Here is a 16041-nt window from a genome sequence, read left to right on the forward strand (position 1 = left end):
CTGCGCGGGGGGTCCCCCTACCTGCACCCTGAGCTTCCAGGTGCTCCCACGCGGCTCCCCAGCCTTCAGGCCTCTACTCAAACACGTCCCGTCCCGGGAGGCCCTCGGTGGTCAGTGCCTGTCCCGCACGGGGCTGTGGCTCCCTGCACCGGGCCCCCCAAGCAGCCTCTAGACCTCCTAACGGCAGCAACACGAGGACGCTGTGTGGGCTTTAAAAAGTGCCTGCGTGAAAGGAAGAAAATAAACAAATAATTAAAGAATGATCAGCAATACCTCAAGGGCACGGATGTTGTTTGGGGCTTATATATTTTCAAGCCTCTCCCTGAAACTGGCCGCAGAGTAGGCGCGACCAGCTACCGCCCGCCGTTCCGGAGGTGGCAGGACTGCGGGGCTCGCCAGGCCAGCAGGGGGCGCCCGAGCCCGCCCCCCCCCGCGCGCCTGCCGCGCATGCGCGCCGCCTCCGCTTCCGCCTTGGAGACGCCGAGGGCGGCCGTTTCCGGCGGCGTCGCGTGGAGCCCTCCGGCTGGGTGGCCGGTCGCAATGGCGGCGTTCGCAGGCCCTGCCAAGCCGTTCCTGTCGCTGGACCCGCAGCAGGAGGCCAAGTTTCGGAAGGAGGTGACGCAGGCTTGCCGGCGAGCGGCGCAGGTGGGCAGCCCCCGGGGCAGCTCGCGCCGGAGCTGCGGGGGGCGGGCGGCCGCGGGCCCCGCGAGCTGTGACCGCTGACCGGGGTGTCCCGGGGGCGGGCGGCGGGGCCGGCTGCGGGGTTGCGGCCTCGGAAGGGCGGGGCTTGCCGAGTTCCCCGGGCTCACCGGCGACGGGCCGTGGCGGCAAGTCGCACTTGCCTCTCCCTGAGGCATGAAATACACGTTTGGGAAAGGGAGGAGTCGCCGCTCCGGACGGAAGGGCCGGGGGGGGGGGGTGCAGCGGCGGCGCTGGGGGGGGTGGCGGGGCACGGGTCCGCGCGGCCCGGAGGGCCTCTGGCTCCTCTGCTGCCGTGGACGTGGGAATACAGGGCAGGTTTCTGATCTTGGGTTTCGGCCTGAGAAGCAGGGTTTTTTGCACATCGTGTTGCAAGGTGGCGCGTACGTTATCATCATTGAGAATTGCGTTTGTCTGGTCTCTGTGTCCTCAGCAAAAGGAGAAAGAAAAACTGACCCCCGGCGTGATCTACGTGGGCCACTTACCTCCAGCACTTTATGAGACCCAGATCCGGGCCTACTTCTCCCAGTTTGGCACTGTTACAAGGTTCAGGCTGTCCAGAAGTAAAAGGGTAAGACCGAAGTAGATGGTGTTATTTCTTACAAGTATGTAAGTTTTTACCGCTTACAGAGGGTGGTCCTGTATTAGCGTTTCGCGCAGCTTATTTCAGAAAGGGAGGTCGGGGTCAGCCCGGGTGGCGCAGCGGTTTGGCGCCGCCTGCAGCCCAGGGCGCGATCCTGGAGACCCGGGACCGAGTCCCGCGTCGGGCTCCCTGCATGGGGCCTGCTTCTCCCTCCGCCTGTGTCTCTGCCCCTCTCTCTCTCTCTCTCTCTATGTCTATCATAAATAAATAAAAATAAATCCTTTAATAAATAAATAAACAATAAAATAATAAAATAAAATAAAAATAAATAAGTAAAATGCCCTAGTATTTCTTATCCTAAGCAAAATAAGATTTTGTCTGTGTTCCTCCCCCTTGTTTTTCCTTTTGCCTATTTATAATGGTTGCGTAACATGTGGGTGAGGTATTTTAAACGTAAGTACGCTGGAGTATTTAACGGCTATTCAGTAATCCACCATTTTTATAAAATGTCAACTTGATTTCATACTTGTTTCGTAAGTAGGATTGAAGTCACTTTTGTACCCTTCCCCAATCCTCTTCACTTTTTCCCCATGTCCAGAGAATTCATGAATCCAGTGATTTTTGTTACTCTGTTTTTTTTTACTACACGTTCATGAAAGAATATATATTGTATATTTTAAGTCAGTATTTTATCATTCTTTAACTCGATTTTTTCATTAACAATCTTTTGGACTGTGTTTGCATAATTCGAGTACATTTGTTGTCATCGCTGTGTTCTTTTGCTTGAATATATATATATTTTTTAAGATTTTATTTATTTTTTTTATTCATGAGAGACACAGAGGGAATAGCAGGCTCCGTGCAGGGAGCCTGATGTGGGACTTGATCCTGGGACTCCAGGATCACGCCCTGGGCCGAAGGCAAGAGCTAAACTGCTGAGCTACCCAGGGATCCCTTTTGCTTGAATATATTAAAGTATCCCCCTTTTTATTGAATGTTAGGGTTTTGGTTTGTTTGGGGTTTTTTTACAATTTTTCTGTTACAGGTGAAACTGCTAGGAACATTCTTTGTGCTGGTATAGGCATATTTTTCTAAAACAGTATTTTTCAGATTTTGGACCCATTATAAGAAATAAGTTTTATAGTACAAGCCTACACACACATACATGTGTGTAAACATAATTGAAATAAATCATATAAAGCAGTACTTTTCAGGTTTTTTTCATCTTCTTCTCACTTACTAAATTGATTTTGATGCTTTTTAAGATTTTATTTATTTATTCATGAGATACACAGAGAGAGAGGCAGAGATATAGGCAGAGGGAGAAGCAGACTCCATGCAGTGAGCCCAACCTGGGACTCGATTCCAGGACTCCAGGATCACGCCTAAGGCAAGCACTAAACTGCTGACCCACCCAGGCGTCCCAGTTTTGTTGCTCTCTAAAAGGTTGCGTTTTGGGTTTGAAAACTACTGCTTTAAGAAGATTCTCAGAGCCACTGAGTATAGAATCATTGAGGTTTTTGTACCTACCTTATTCTGTGACATTTAGTATCACATTATGTGTGTGTTGGCCATTAGAACGCGATCTTAGGTGAATTGCCTGTTTGTGTGTTTTGCCCTTTCTTAACTGTCTTTCCTGAAAACTTTTTTCTCCATTTTCTGGGACATTATTTTGGGTTTTTTTGTTTGTTTTTAATTTTTATTTTTATATGATAGTCACACAGAGAGAGAGGCAGAGACACAGGCAGAGGGAGAAGCAGGCTCCATGCACCAGGAGCCCGACGTGCGATTCGATCCCGGGTCTCCAGGATCGCGCCCTGGGCCAAAGACAGGCGCTAAACCGCTGCGCCACCCAGGGATCCCCGGGACATTATTTTGTAATGAGGGATTCCTGGGTGTCTCAGTGATTGGGCATTTGCCTTCGGCTTGGGATGTGATTCCGGAGTTCAGGGAAGTTCCGCATCGGGCTCCCTGTGTGTCTTTCTTGAATGAATAAACGAAATCTTTAAAAATTTTTAATTAAAAATAAATTTTAAAAATATTTTGTAGATGTTTTCCTAGATTGCAATATAGTCATTGTTTTCCCCAGTTTAATGTTTGAAAATATTTAGGGCAGATAGAATAGTGTGATGAACATCCTATTGCCTGGATTCACCTGTTAACATTTAGTTTCATCTCTGTTTGTCCTCAAGAATATATTTTTTTGTTTTGCTGAGGCTTCTGTTTTTTGTTTTTTAAAGTTTTATTTATTTATTCATGAGAGACAGAGAGAGAGAGGCCAGAGACACAGGCAGAGGGAGAAGCAGGCTCCATACAGCAAGCCCAACCTGGGACTCGATCCCAGGTCTCCCCTGGACCAAAGGCGGCGCTAAACTACTGAGCCACCCAGGCTGCCCTTGCTGAGGCTTTTGAAGAAAGTGATAGTCGTACTACTTTAACACTTCATTGTAAATTTAAGAATAAGACATTTTTCTCCATAACCACAGTATATAATAGTCTATGATGTACTTCTCCCATCTGCATACATCCCCAGTAGTCCCAAAATGTCTTTAGCTATTTTTTTTCCCTACCCATTCTGGAATCCAATTAAGGTTCATGTATTGTATTTGGTTCTAGCTCTCCAGCATATCTAGAACAATCCTCTTGCCCTTTTTTGCCTGTTCTTTCTTTTCTTGATACTGGCTTTTTTGAAGATTTCAGGTCAGTTGTCTTATAGGAAGTTTGCTTCTTAAAGAGATGCACTAAAATTTACCATTTCCAGCATTGTTGTTGCATGATAAAGTTGCCACCTTCCTGACTCACCCCAGTTTTGACTGTTTGCTCAATACTTCAACATTCTGGGTTTACTAGGTAAAATACGTAAAAGTGTTTGGCTCTTCTTTTTTGTTTATTATTTATTGTAATCTCTAAATCCAACATGGGGCTCAAGCTTACAACCCTGAGATCAAGAGTCACATGCTCTATCAACTGAGCCAGCCAGGAGCCCCTGGCTTTTTTGGGTTTTGTTTTGTTTTCTTTGTTTTAGTCACTTGATACCTATTTTCACATCTCTTTTCAGAAGGTTTATATCCTGTGATACAGTAATTGGATTTCACAGCTTGTCTCTTCAACTCCACCATTTTCCCCTCTCTATTAAAAGATGGAATTATAAAGGATTTGGGGACATATAAATTTTTACCAAAATCCTCTTTTTGCAGATAGCTAAACAATGTGCTAGTTCATGGCACCACTAGTGCTAGAAATGTGCCTCCTGGTCATTGAGTGCTTTCCTATTTCCATAATTGCATCACCGGTTTTGATCCATATCAAAAGATATGTTTAATGCAAAATTGTGCAGTACTGCTTTTGTTGCTAATAATTGGAACTGTAAAGGAGGAGAGTTGTTCTACTACCATCCTAGGTTCTCTGGCCGGGACACTGTAAATTTATGTCCTGCTTTTGGGCAAATGGCAGGGGGCAAAGAGCTTTTCTGTTATCTACTACTTCCCAGTTGCCTTCAGCTCAAAATTATCCTTATGCCAACATAGCATATTTGGAGATGGCATATTTTGTTACTACATGAACATTTGTGTACTTGACGTTGTGTGGAGTGCTTATGAATTATTTACACAGAGAGGCAGAGACACAGGCAGAGACAGAAGCAGGCTCCATGCAGGGAGCCTGATGTGGGACTCGATCCCTGGTCTCCAGGATCACATCCTGGGCTGAAGGCAGGCACTAAACCGCTGAGCCATCCAGGGATCCTGAATTATTTCTTCATAGCAAGCCTGTGAGAGTGGTTTTTTTGTCCCCATTGAATAGAATGAAAAAACTGAGGCTTAACAGTACTTACCTAATTGTCACAGCTGGGATCCAAGCCTGGGCTTTTGGACTCCAGAACCCATGCTCTTATTATTAAAATAGGTGAGAAAATCCACGTTATAATGTGCTGAGGGCAGGAATCTAGAACGTGTGTTTCAGAAGATGCTGGCAGTGTCCCTTTACTATCAGTTATGAAGATGAGGGGCACCTGGGTGGCTCGGTGGTTGAACGTCTGCCTTCAGCTCGGGTCACATCCTGCGGTCCTGGGATCGCGCCCCTGGTCAGGCTCCCTTCCACCCCCCCTGATCGTGCACTCTCCCTCTCTGTGTCAAATAAATAAAATCTTATAAAAAATTACGAAGATCATTCATTGGCATGAAAATGAACACATCATTTTATTGATTAACTAGGCAACACTGAGGAGAGTTAGTTTCTTCCCAGTTCTTATGTATAAAGTGAGATTAGGACTACCTGTATTCTTTGCAAAGCATTGCACTATCTGCTGGGCATTGTTAATACATGAATAAGGTGGCTTTCAATGAAATTGGTAATGTATAAAGGACTGTGGGCCCTACCAGATTTCCTTTGTGTAGTAAATTCCAGCTGCAGTAGTAATGTATTAATCATGTAATCAAAATTCCAGGGATACTTCAACAGCATGTTCAGACATTTTGGATCCTTTTGTTTTTCTTTCTTTTTTTTTTTTAATGTATTTTATTTTCAAATATATTTTATCTCTACGTAATCTCTACACCCGGTGTGGGGCTCAGACTCACAACCCTGAGATTAAGAGTTGTATGCTTTTCTGATTCAGCCAGCCATGGATACCGGATCTTACCTATTCCTGATACAGTCCCTGCACTGTGCATTGAAGTTAGAATTAAAGGTGTAATGTTAATAGACAATAGGGCTAAATTAATGGCATTTTAGAACTTTGATGATCTGGTAGAATTTAATCAACTGTTTGTGGTGGGTTTTCCATTGCAGACTGGAAATAGTAAAGGCTATGCCTTTGTGGAGTTCGCATCTGAAGATGTTGCCAAGATAGTTGCTGACACAATGAACAACTACCTTTTTGGTGAAAGGCTTTTACAGTGTAAGTGCTCTTCTCTTACCGTGGGACTGAGTGGACGCCTGGTGCTGGTGCATGGCTGTGCTGTGAATGACAGATTGCTTACCTGCTTGGCTGTCCCACTTCATCTCTGGGATGATTCTCTTAAGTATTTAAGTGCAAAGATACGAGTGCATTTTCTAGACAGATTCTAGTTGGAATTTTAAAATCTTGTAGAGTAAGAGCTGTTTTTATTCTAAGATGGAATTGGGACAAGGTACTACATTGGAAGAGCAGCCAACTCATCACTAATGGGATATGGAAGGCTTCCTTAAAGAAGCATCATTTAAGTTGAAATCTGAAGATGAGATAGGAATGAGCCAGGGGAAGGGAATTAACCATCCCTGGCTTGGTGAGATAGCATATGCATAGCGGGAGGCAACTAACAGTAACTTATTTGGTTGTGAAGGAATGTGAGGAGAATAGCAAGAGGTCAGGTTATTAAAGGCCTTAAAAATCTGGGAGTTTAGAATATATCCTAGCCATTAATAGGTTCTAGATAAGATAACATTATAAAGATGGGGCACCTGGGTGGCTCAGTCAGTTAAGCATCTGCCTTTAGCTCAGGTCATGATCCCAGGGTCCTGAGATCAAGCCCCACATCTGGCTCCCCACTCAGTGGGGAGTCTGTTCTGTTTATACTCCTCACCCCCGATCATGCTCCCATGCGTGCGTGCACACACTCTCATCTCTCTCTCTCAAATAAGTAAATAAAATCTTTTTTTTAAAAAAAAAAAAGGATGACATTAAAGGCAAGAAATCACATTTGAGAATCCATCTAAATGACATTGGCTGCAGCTCTTCCACAGGCGAAGCCATAAGGAGTAGAGAAACAACACCAGATTAGTCTATCTTGCAGAAAGTGGAGCTGCTCACTTTGCATTCCCAAAGCATCCCTATCTGCAGTTGGGTGCCTCTGGAGGCAGTTAAGTTTGCCTTCTCCGTGCCATTTGTGGAGTGTTTGACCATACCACGTGCCCAAGCCACACACGTCAGTTCATGTAGCTGACGAGCTGCCCAAGTATCCTCTCTCTCTCGGTTCCTGTTGCTGTGACAGAGAATCCCAGTAGCCTCATTGAGGTCATGGGTTCATTTCACACATAGAAAGCATGGCTCTTCCCAAGAGGAAATGGACCAAATAGGTGACCTAAAATGTGTCAAGGGTCCACATGGGTAGGATCAGTGCTGTGCTGTATCTGACTTTGAAAAACCACAGAAAAGATCCTGAACTCTGATAGGAGCTTAGCCACATTGTCTTTTTTTTTTTTTTTTTTTTTTTTAACAGAAGTGATGTATTTTTTAGGTGAGCCCAGGAAAATACTGATAGGGAGTAGAGAAGTGAGACCAAAGCATTGAGGGTGGATTAGCAAGCACATTACTTCTTAGGGAGCTGGGCTCCATCCTGCCAGGTAACACGGGAGACAGAATTATTCCGAATTGACAGGCAAGGGAAATAGGGAATTTACCTACCAACTCCCCATCCGTTATTGTTTGAGGATGATGCCAAGGGTTTTGGCCTGCCTTGCATATGGTCCCAGTGTGCTTCCATAGCTTAAAAGTGCCCCTAAGAAGAGAGCTGGAGATAAGCAGTAAGCTGGCTTAGTTCTGGAGAGGTAAGCAGAGGAGATGAGCTGGGGAGTAATTCCTTCTGCTACAGCAGGTCACACAGCCTGAGATCCTAGTAGCTTCAGGAATCCCAGAGACTTGCCGCCACCAAGACATTCCTTTTATAGGACTCATCTTGTTCGCTAACCTGTTTCTAGCTCCTGGAACAGTTCTTGGCATTTAATAAATAAATACTTAATAATAATTATTGGCTATAAGCCTTTCTTTTATTTTTATTTTTTTTTTTAAGCTTTTCTGTTAGATTCCCACTTTGTTGTTTCAGTCTTTTCCCTGTAAATGGGAGACACATCCTCTTGATTATGATATGAGGGGAATGACAGTGGTGAAAACCTTAAAATCTTCCTTCCAGTTGGTTGAAAACTTTTTCTTTCTTTGAAATATAGGTCATTTTATACCGCCTGAAAAAGTACATGAAGAACTTTTTAGAGAGTGGTATATCCCATTTAAAAAGCCATCATATCCAGCAGTGAAACGGTATAATCAAAATCGGACACTTCTTCAAAAGCTACGGATGGAGGAACGTTTTAAAAAGAAGGAAAAATTACTCAGGAAGAAATTAGCTAAAAAGGGAATTGATTATGATTTTCCTTCGCTGGTAAATATTCTTTCACGAAATGTTTCTGTATTTTTTTTTCTTGGGGGTGGGTTTTGTACCTCATTAGTTGTAACATGTTTATGGCTTTATGCATAAATGGTCTAGCCCGGTGTTTATCCCATGCTAGGCTTTGCCTAAATTTTGAAACATTGCATTGTGGGTTCTTTTTTTCCCCTAAAGATCTTATTTATTTGAGAGAGCACAAGTTGGGAGGGCAGGAGGGAGATGGAGAAGCAAACTCCCTGCCCAGTGGGGAGTCTGCTTCTCTCTTCCTCTCCTCTCCTCTCCCTACTCAAGCTCTTTGAAATGAATAAATAAAAATTTGTTAGAACAAGATCCTGTTAACTCCATTATGCAGAAAAGGAAACCATTGAAAGGGGTTAGCTCATTTGCAAAATTCTCATGATTTGAAATATATAACAAGACGACTTGAATGAAAATGAGTTAGCAAAGAGTTTTTATCCAGTTCTTATTTCCTTGCTGGTTGAATAAGGAGACCTTGTGGAGTCTTTCCTCGTCATTAGTGGAGGAGAGCTGTGTGGTTTTTACTGCAAAGCAAGAGTATAGGTCATTAAGGTGTGGCCAATATAGGTGAAGACCTTTTTTCCCTTGACTAAGTCTTGAGATTGATTTGGAGTCTTCTATAGGCCCTCTCAGCTTATTTCCAAAAAACTACTTAGTTGGTGGGAGATGGCATCTATTTCTGAGTTTATTAGATCTTTTAACCTTATCCAGCAACTGGAAATTTAGCTACCCTCCCTGGGCCCAGTTCCTAGTAATTGCTTTTTTGCTCAAATCCCAAACATACTGTACGTGTGAAAAGAGCATGTGTCACTGTTCCAGGGACCCATGGGAACCACGTAGGAACTGGGACAATGAAGCTGGAAAACAGGCATGCCAGAAATGCCCCTCTGCTTGCCCATTTGCTGCTTTGTGTGGAAGCAGCCCTGCTTCATTATCTAATTCTGAATTAGGGCAGCCCAAGGTTTGGGCCCCATTCAGCCTTCATAGCCCGAGCCCATTCCTTAGTTAGGCCCCTCTTACAGTTCTGCCCTCAAGGTTGTGGTTTTGCTTTTTAAGTTAAAATGCTGTGTTATTTGGAGAAGATTTACTGATAACGTGTAAGGATCTAATGGTAATTTAAAAATGCAAATATGTGAGACTACCAGTTCATTTCTTTGTTTGTTTAGATTTTACATAAAAAGGAAAAAAATGCTTCAAACACTGGTCTTCAGAAGCCTACAGATAGCCAGGTAAAATTTTAATTATCATACTACATGCCAGACTTATTTTTGTATATTTTTTTATTAGAGTTCGATTTGCCAACATATAGCATATCACCCAGTGCTCATCCCATCAAGTGCCCATCACCCAGTCACCCCATCCCCCCGCCCACCTCCCCTTCCACTACTCCTTGTTCATTTCCCAGAGTTAGGAGTCTCTCATGTTTTGTCACTCTCTCTGATTTGTCCCACTCATTTTCTCTCCTTTCCCCTTTAATCCCTCTCACTACTTTTTATATTCCCCATATGAATGAAACCGTATAATGTTTGTTCTTCTCCACTTGACTTACTTCAGTCAGCATAATACCCTCCAGTTCCATCCACTGAAGCAAACGATGGGTATTCATCATTTCTAATGACTAATATTCCATTGTATATATAGACCATTCTTTATCCATTCATCTTTCCGATGGACACCGAGGCTCCTTCCACAGTTTGGCTATTGTGGATGTCGTTGCTATAAACATTGGGATGCAGGTGTAGGGGTTTGTTTTGTTTTGTTTTTAAGGTTTTGTTTATTCATGAGAGAGACAGAGAGAGAGGGGCAGAGAAAGAAACAGGCTCCATGTAAGGAGCCCGACATGGGACCCAATCCTGGGACTCCAGGATCACATCCTGGACCAAAGGCAGACGCCCAACTGCTGAGCCACCCAGGCATCCCCTACATGCCAGATATTGGGGAAAGATAAATGGGGAAATAGATTCAAGATTTATTTATTGCTGATAAATAGGCAGATGATGAAGTTTCTCTTTTAAAATTTATTGAAGGTCTTATCGAAAAAGAAGAAGAAGAAAAAGAGTTCACGTACTACTACCACTCCTGAGAAGACCGTGGATAGCCAGGTAAAAGTCTACAGTATGCTGGGAAGTGAGGTATTACAGAAATGATTTGAAAGAGGAAAGGCTGGGGCACCTGGCTGGCTCAGTTGGTAGAATGTGGGACTCTTAATCTCAGGGTCATGAGTTCAGGCCCCATGTTGGGTATACAGATTCCTTTTTTTTTTTTTTTTTTAGATTTTATTTATTTATTCATGAGACATAGAGGCAGAGACACAGGCAGAGTGAGAAGCAGGCTTCATGCAAGAAGCCCGATGGCAGGACTCGATCCAAGGACTGCGGGATCACGACCCAAGCCAAAGGCAGATGTTCAATTGCAGAGCCACCCAGGCGTCCCTAGAGATTACTTTTAAAATAAATTAGTAAATAATTCTTCTAAGATTTTATTTGCTTAAAAGAGGGAGACATAGGGCAGCCCTGGTGGCGCAGCTGTTTAGCGCTGCCTGCAGCCCAGGGCGTGATCCTGGAGACCTGGGATGGAGTCCCCCGTCAGGCTCTCTGCATGGAGCCTGCTTCTCCCTCTGCCTGTGTCTCTGCCTTTCTCTCTCTCTGTCTCTATAAATAAATAAATAATCTTTTTTTTAAAAAGTTCATTAAAAAAAAAAAAAAAACGTGCTGAGTGAGCCACGGTATGTTGTGGATTTGATTTTCACTCCTAACCTGAGACCCACTCCTGCGGTCTTGTGCTAACTTTTCACCCCTAGATACTTAAGGATGCACCTCTTAAAAAAAAAAAAAAAAAAAAAAAAAACGGAGACACAGATATGAGAGAGAGACAGGGAAAGTGAACACAAACATTGGGCAGCACGCACCCCGCCGCCACCAAGCAGGGAGCCCGACTTGGGGCTCCATCACAGAGCCCCAGGGTCATGACCTGAACTAAAGGCAGAGACTTAACTAAGTGAGCCGCCACCCAGGTACCCGTATTAAGAAAAAAGAAAAGGAAAAGCAAGTTTGTGCTGCTTTCACTTTATTAAAATTTCAGGTTTAACCTTGTGTTTGTTTTGGTAAGTCCTTACTGGTGACTGAGCAAATATAGTGAGGTTAGCAAAAGTTATTGTGAATTTATTGCATTGTAACTAATTTTAGCAAAGTAACTATGTCAGTAGGGGGAAATGAGGCCACTGTCTTTATAAATGTAAGACAGTTTTTAACCTAATACCCTATAATGGGGCATGTTACATTCTAGTTCATTGTAAACTTCCATACTAAGTTTGATAAGCGCCAAACCTCTCTTATGTGCAGCTGTATCACTGAAAGGAATAAACATGCCTAGAAAACACAGGACAAATTGTAAAAGTACAGGGCAGGTGATAAGGGGGGTGGGAAGGTTAAACCCATTCCTAATACCTTCCTATGTTTCTGTATTATCACTTGTTACTCGTTGAATCCAGGGCTCCACACCAGTTTGTACACCAGCATTTTTGGAGAAACGAAAATCTGAAGCAGCTAAAATAAATGTTGATGATGAAGATAATGAAATAGTTTTTAAACAGCCCGTACCTGGTGTAAAAGAAGAAACACAAGAGACTCAAACACCTACATGTTCAAGGAAAAAAAGACGAAGAAAAAGCAATCAGTGATTCTAAATGTATATTTCTTCTGGAAAATGTGGTTTTATTGTGAGGGCTGATTCTTTGTATTTAACTAGCAGTGGAATGCAACCATTGACCAGATTCTTGGAGGAAAAACTGTCAGTTCAAGTCCGTACGGAAAGCAGTCAGTAGCTGGCTTACCTGCCGTTGCTGAAATGCACAGATGCATAGTTTACAGTAGCTGAGCTCATGCTGCCTCTTTGTCCTGGTCTCTAGATTCCTTTGCGGATTCCAGCTATCTTTAGTTAACTTGCCTGGATAGAAAAGTCACCATTTACTGCAGTTTTTGTTGTTACCATCAAATAAAATAAAATCTTGTTTGACCACATGGTTCTCTGTTAGGCGTGCACCTTTAAACCATGAGGGCAGTTCAGTGTTGTATGGTTGGAATTGAAGTTCTAATACCTGGAGAGTGAGAGGGCAGTTCAAGTATATGTATGTGATCACTTTTACCACATGTTTATTTTTGGTGGGATAGCAAGATTTAATAACGATATTTTTGTGTCTGTATCATAGATATGGAATTGTATTTGAAGAATCAGTGACCAGAAAATAAACTTTTTCTACAATGTGTATGCAGGTGGAAGTCAAGTATCTTTTTGTTTTTTAAGTTTTAAATTCCAGTGTAGTTCACATACAGTGTTATATATAGTTTCAGGTGTACAATATAGTGATTCAGCACTTTTGTACATTACCTGGGTGTTCATCACAGCAAGTGCACTGCTTAATCCTTCTCACCTCTCTCTCCCATCCCTCCAACCCCTCCCTTCCCCTCCAATAATCATTGGTTGATTCCCTATTGTTAAGAGTCTATTTCTTGATTTGCCCCCATTTTTTTTTTCTTTTTGCTCTTTTGTTTCTTAAATTCCACATATTAGTGAAATTGTGTGATATTTGTCTTTCTCTGACTGACTTTGCTTAGCATAATAACTCTAGTTCCATCCATGTTGCAAATGGCAAAAGATTTTGTTCTTTTTTATGGCTCAGTAATACTCCATTTTAAGGACTTGAGTGTCTTGGAGTAAATAGGTTTTTGCTTTCTCAAGTATTTTAAATATCCTTAAAATGTGTTTCTCTTTAGCTAATCTAGATTTATTTAAAATGCCCATTGCCACTAAACATTTTTTTTCTTTCAGGTATTTGTTAAATCTTTAATAGGTAGTAGGCTAGGTGCTCTGATATAAAATGCAAATGAGAACTTATTTCAAGTATATATGAAGAGCAGATTTTACCTCTAGAATGATACCTGACATAGAATATGTCCAGTATGTATTTGTTGAATGAATAACAACTTCCCCTTTTTAAGCCATTTCTCAACATTGTGGATCTGGAGGTCCCTCTGGTTTCCCCTTCTGGTAAAGCACCAGGGAAGCGTGTCATTGCAGCCTCACATTTATCTCCCCAAAGGGCACATGCGCTCACACTCACATGTTTATATAGCAAGATGAGTATTTCCCTCTTCCCAGCCAGCTACCCATCCACCTCACTTAGGCATGGTACATTTGTCATCACTTAATGTGTAAATTAAACTTGGAGTTGGGAGGGAGGCTGATTCCATCTTTAGCATGTCATGGCCATGGTTATTTGTAAGAAGTAGAGCTGAAATTCTGTGATTTTTATAAAGAGAATCTCCTATGGACTAGATTAGGATCTTTAAGAAAATTCATCAAGGTGGTGTGATTTTTGATTTTCAGATTTTCTAGTGAGAAAATCAGATGAATTGAGTGGAAAGTCTCGGCCAGTAAAATATAAAATTTTGTAATATGGAGCAAATAAGCTAAAAAGTACAGGGATGCCTAAGTGGCTCATCAGTTGGGCATGCCTCTGGCTCAGAGCGTGATCTTGGTCCCAGGATCCCGTCCCACATCAGGCTCCCTGCTGGGCACCTGCTTCTCCCTCTGTGTGTGTCTTTCTCCCTCTCTTCGTACATTTCAAGAGTAAAATCTTTAAAAAAATAATTAAAAAGTACAATTCAAAAGTATAATCTATATGACTGATTGTAAAAATTGATTTTTTTTTTTAAATGAGAAGATAAGCATTTGAGTATATGGAAGCAAAAGTATGTGTTGCTATTGTATATAATCATCAAAGAGCTAAAGGAAAAAAGGAATTGATCCACAGAGAAGGCTCAACTAGAGTCAGATCATTTCAGGCTGTATATCTGCCATAGAGAGGCAAGTGAGCAAACCAGTGTGAAATGAGGTTTTCTGTTGCCAGGAGTATTTGGAATATAGTGCAACCATGTCCAAGGCAACTGGTAACTGTGACTGGAAACTGGAACCCTGGCTGATGAATGGCATGAACTGGAAATTCAGATTGACTATGCTGATCGGAATTACAAATTATCAGTGTCCTGCCACAAAGGCTCTTGTTCCAGGACTGACTCCGGGAAGCTGTCCCCATGCTGTGACTGTGATGCAGGTGGCTACTATCCTTTAGTTCAGAAGTGTGTGTATATTGTACATAATTTTTTTTTTCACTTTAGTAGGCAGAAATAATCCTGCAGCCCAAACCGAACTATGTCATGGGCCGTTCTGTGGACCACCTCTGGCCCTGCCTGTTGTGATTTTACGTTTTCAAGGGGAAAAAAAAAGTTCAGAGCAAATGAAAATTACATGAAATGCAAAGCTTAGTGTTCCTAAATAAAGGTTTATTGGAACACAGTCACACTTATTTATATGTTGTATATGGCCGGTTTTGTGCTACAGGAGTTCAGCACAATAGAGACCCTATGTGGTCCTCTATTTAGCACTGCGCCACGAATTGTAGTGATGCAGTCTCAGATCGAAGTACTTTGAGTGCTACATGTTTCGGGGGTGCCACAAATTTTATGTATTTTTATTAGCAGTTCATATCCAAAAATGGACTTCAAATGTCATACTGAGGATCACAGTGGAGTGCAGATTATGGTGGGGTTTTTCTAAAGATTTATTTATTCATGAGAGATAAGTATCTGCCTTCGGCTCAGGTCATGATCCTGGGAGAGGCAAAGACACAAGCAGAGGGAGAAGCAGGCTCCATGCAGGGAGCCCGATGCAGGACTTGATCCTGGGCCGAAGGTAGGCCCTAAACCACTGAGCCACCCAGGGATCCCCCAGATTATATCGTTATCAAATTAGCACAGCACTGTGTTTTGCAGTGATGCTCCAGCTGTGCCCTTTTCTCTACATCTTTCCTTCTTCCCAGCTGCTGCAGCCACAAAAGTCAAGCTACGCAGTTTCAGTGAGTCCAAGATACACCCCTGTGGGAGGCACTGTGCCAGGACCAAGGGGGAGGCTTTCCGAGTTCTTAATGCAAAATTGAGTCTGTATTCCTTTCCAAGAGGGATCGTCAGCAGATAAACTAGGCTGCCCTCTACAGAAGAAAACACAAAAAAGGACAGTCTGGAGAAATTCAAAAGAAAAGAACCGCTGTGCAGTCAAATTCCAGAGGACCATCACAGGAGGAATCCGAAATCTGAAGTTAGGAAGGCTCAAGGAGAAGCAGCCATCAGGACTGCCAAGGAAGCAAAAAGAAGCTAAGCAGGCATCTAAGAAGACGGCGGTGGTGCTGCGGAGGCTCCTACGAAGGCAGCGCCTCAACAGGAGATTGTGAAGCCTGTGAAGGTCTCTGTTCCCTGAGTTGGTGGAAAACACTGAGTTGACACATCAGATTTTTAAATAAACTGTTTTAAAGAGTATAGTGTGTGTTGACATTAGCAGATTAAGCATTCATTATAACGTCCTCAGCTCACAGGACAGCAACAGCCGAAAGTGTCAGAATATTTTGGATGGAGTATCTCAGGATGTAATTTCTTGTCCAAAAAAATAAGAATGAGATAATAACTAAAGTTCCCAAGTGACTTATTTGTTACCCAAGCAAGGAAAGCCCTTTACCAGTGATGAGGTAATTAAATTCTGTTTGCAGCAGCT

At 42.8% G+C, this 16041-nt stretch overlaps 1 protein-coding gene and 1 pseudogene across 1 annotated transcript; both read left to right on the forward strand.

The window, feature by feature from the left end:
* Positions 1-464: 464 nt before the first annotated feature.
* NIFK (nucleolar protein interacting with the FHA domain of MKI67) lies at positions 465-12703 on the forward strand. The gene is made up of 7 exons (XM_072757528.1): positions 465-645; positions 1133-1270; positions 6071-6179; positions 8204-8415; positions 9606-9668; positions 10467-10541; positions 11930-12703. Exons 1-7 carry the CDS (start codon positions 541-543, stop codon positions 12116-12118), a joined length of 891 nt encoding a protein of 296 aa, XP_072613629.1. The 5' UTR covers positions 465-540; the 3' UTR covers positions 12119-12703.
* Positions 12704-14371: 1668 nt separating this feature from the next.
* Positions 14372-15768, forward strand: LOC112934345 (large ribosomal subunit protein eL24-like; annotated as a pseudogene).
* Positions 15769-16041: the final 273 nt, after the last annotated feature.

The sequence above is a fragment of the Vulpes vulpes genome, chromosome 5 (genome assembly GCF_048418805.1).
Source record: "Vulpes vulpes isolate BD-2025 chromosome 5, VulVul3, whole genome shotgun sequence".
Classification (NCBI taxonomy): Eukaryota; Metazoa; Chordata; class Mammalia; order Carnivora; family Canidae; genus Vulpes; species Vulpes vulpes.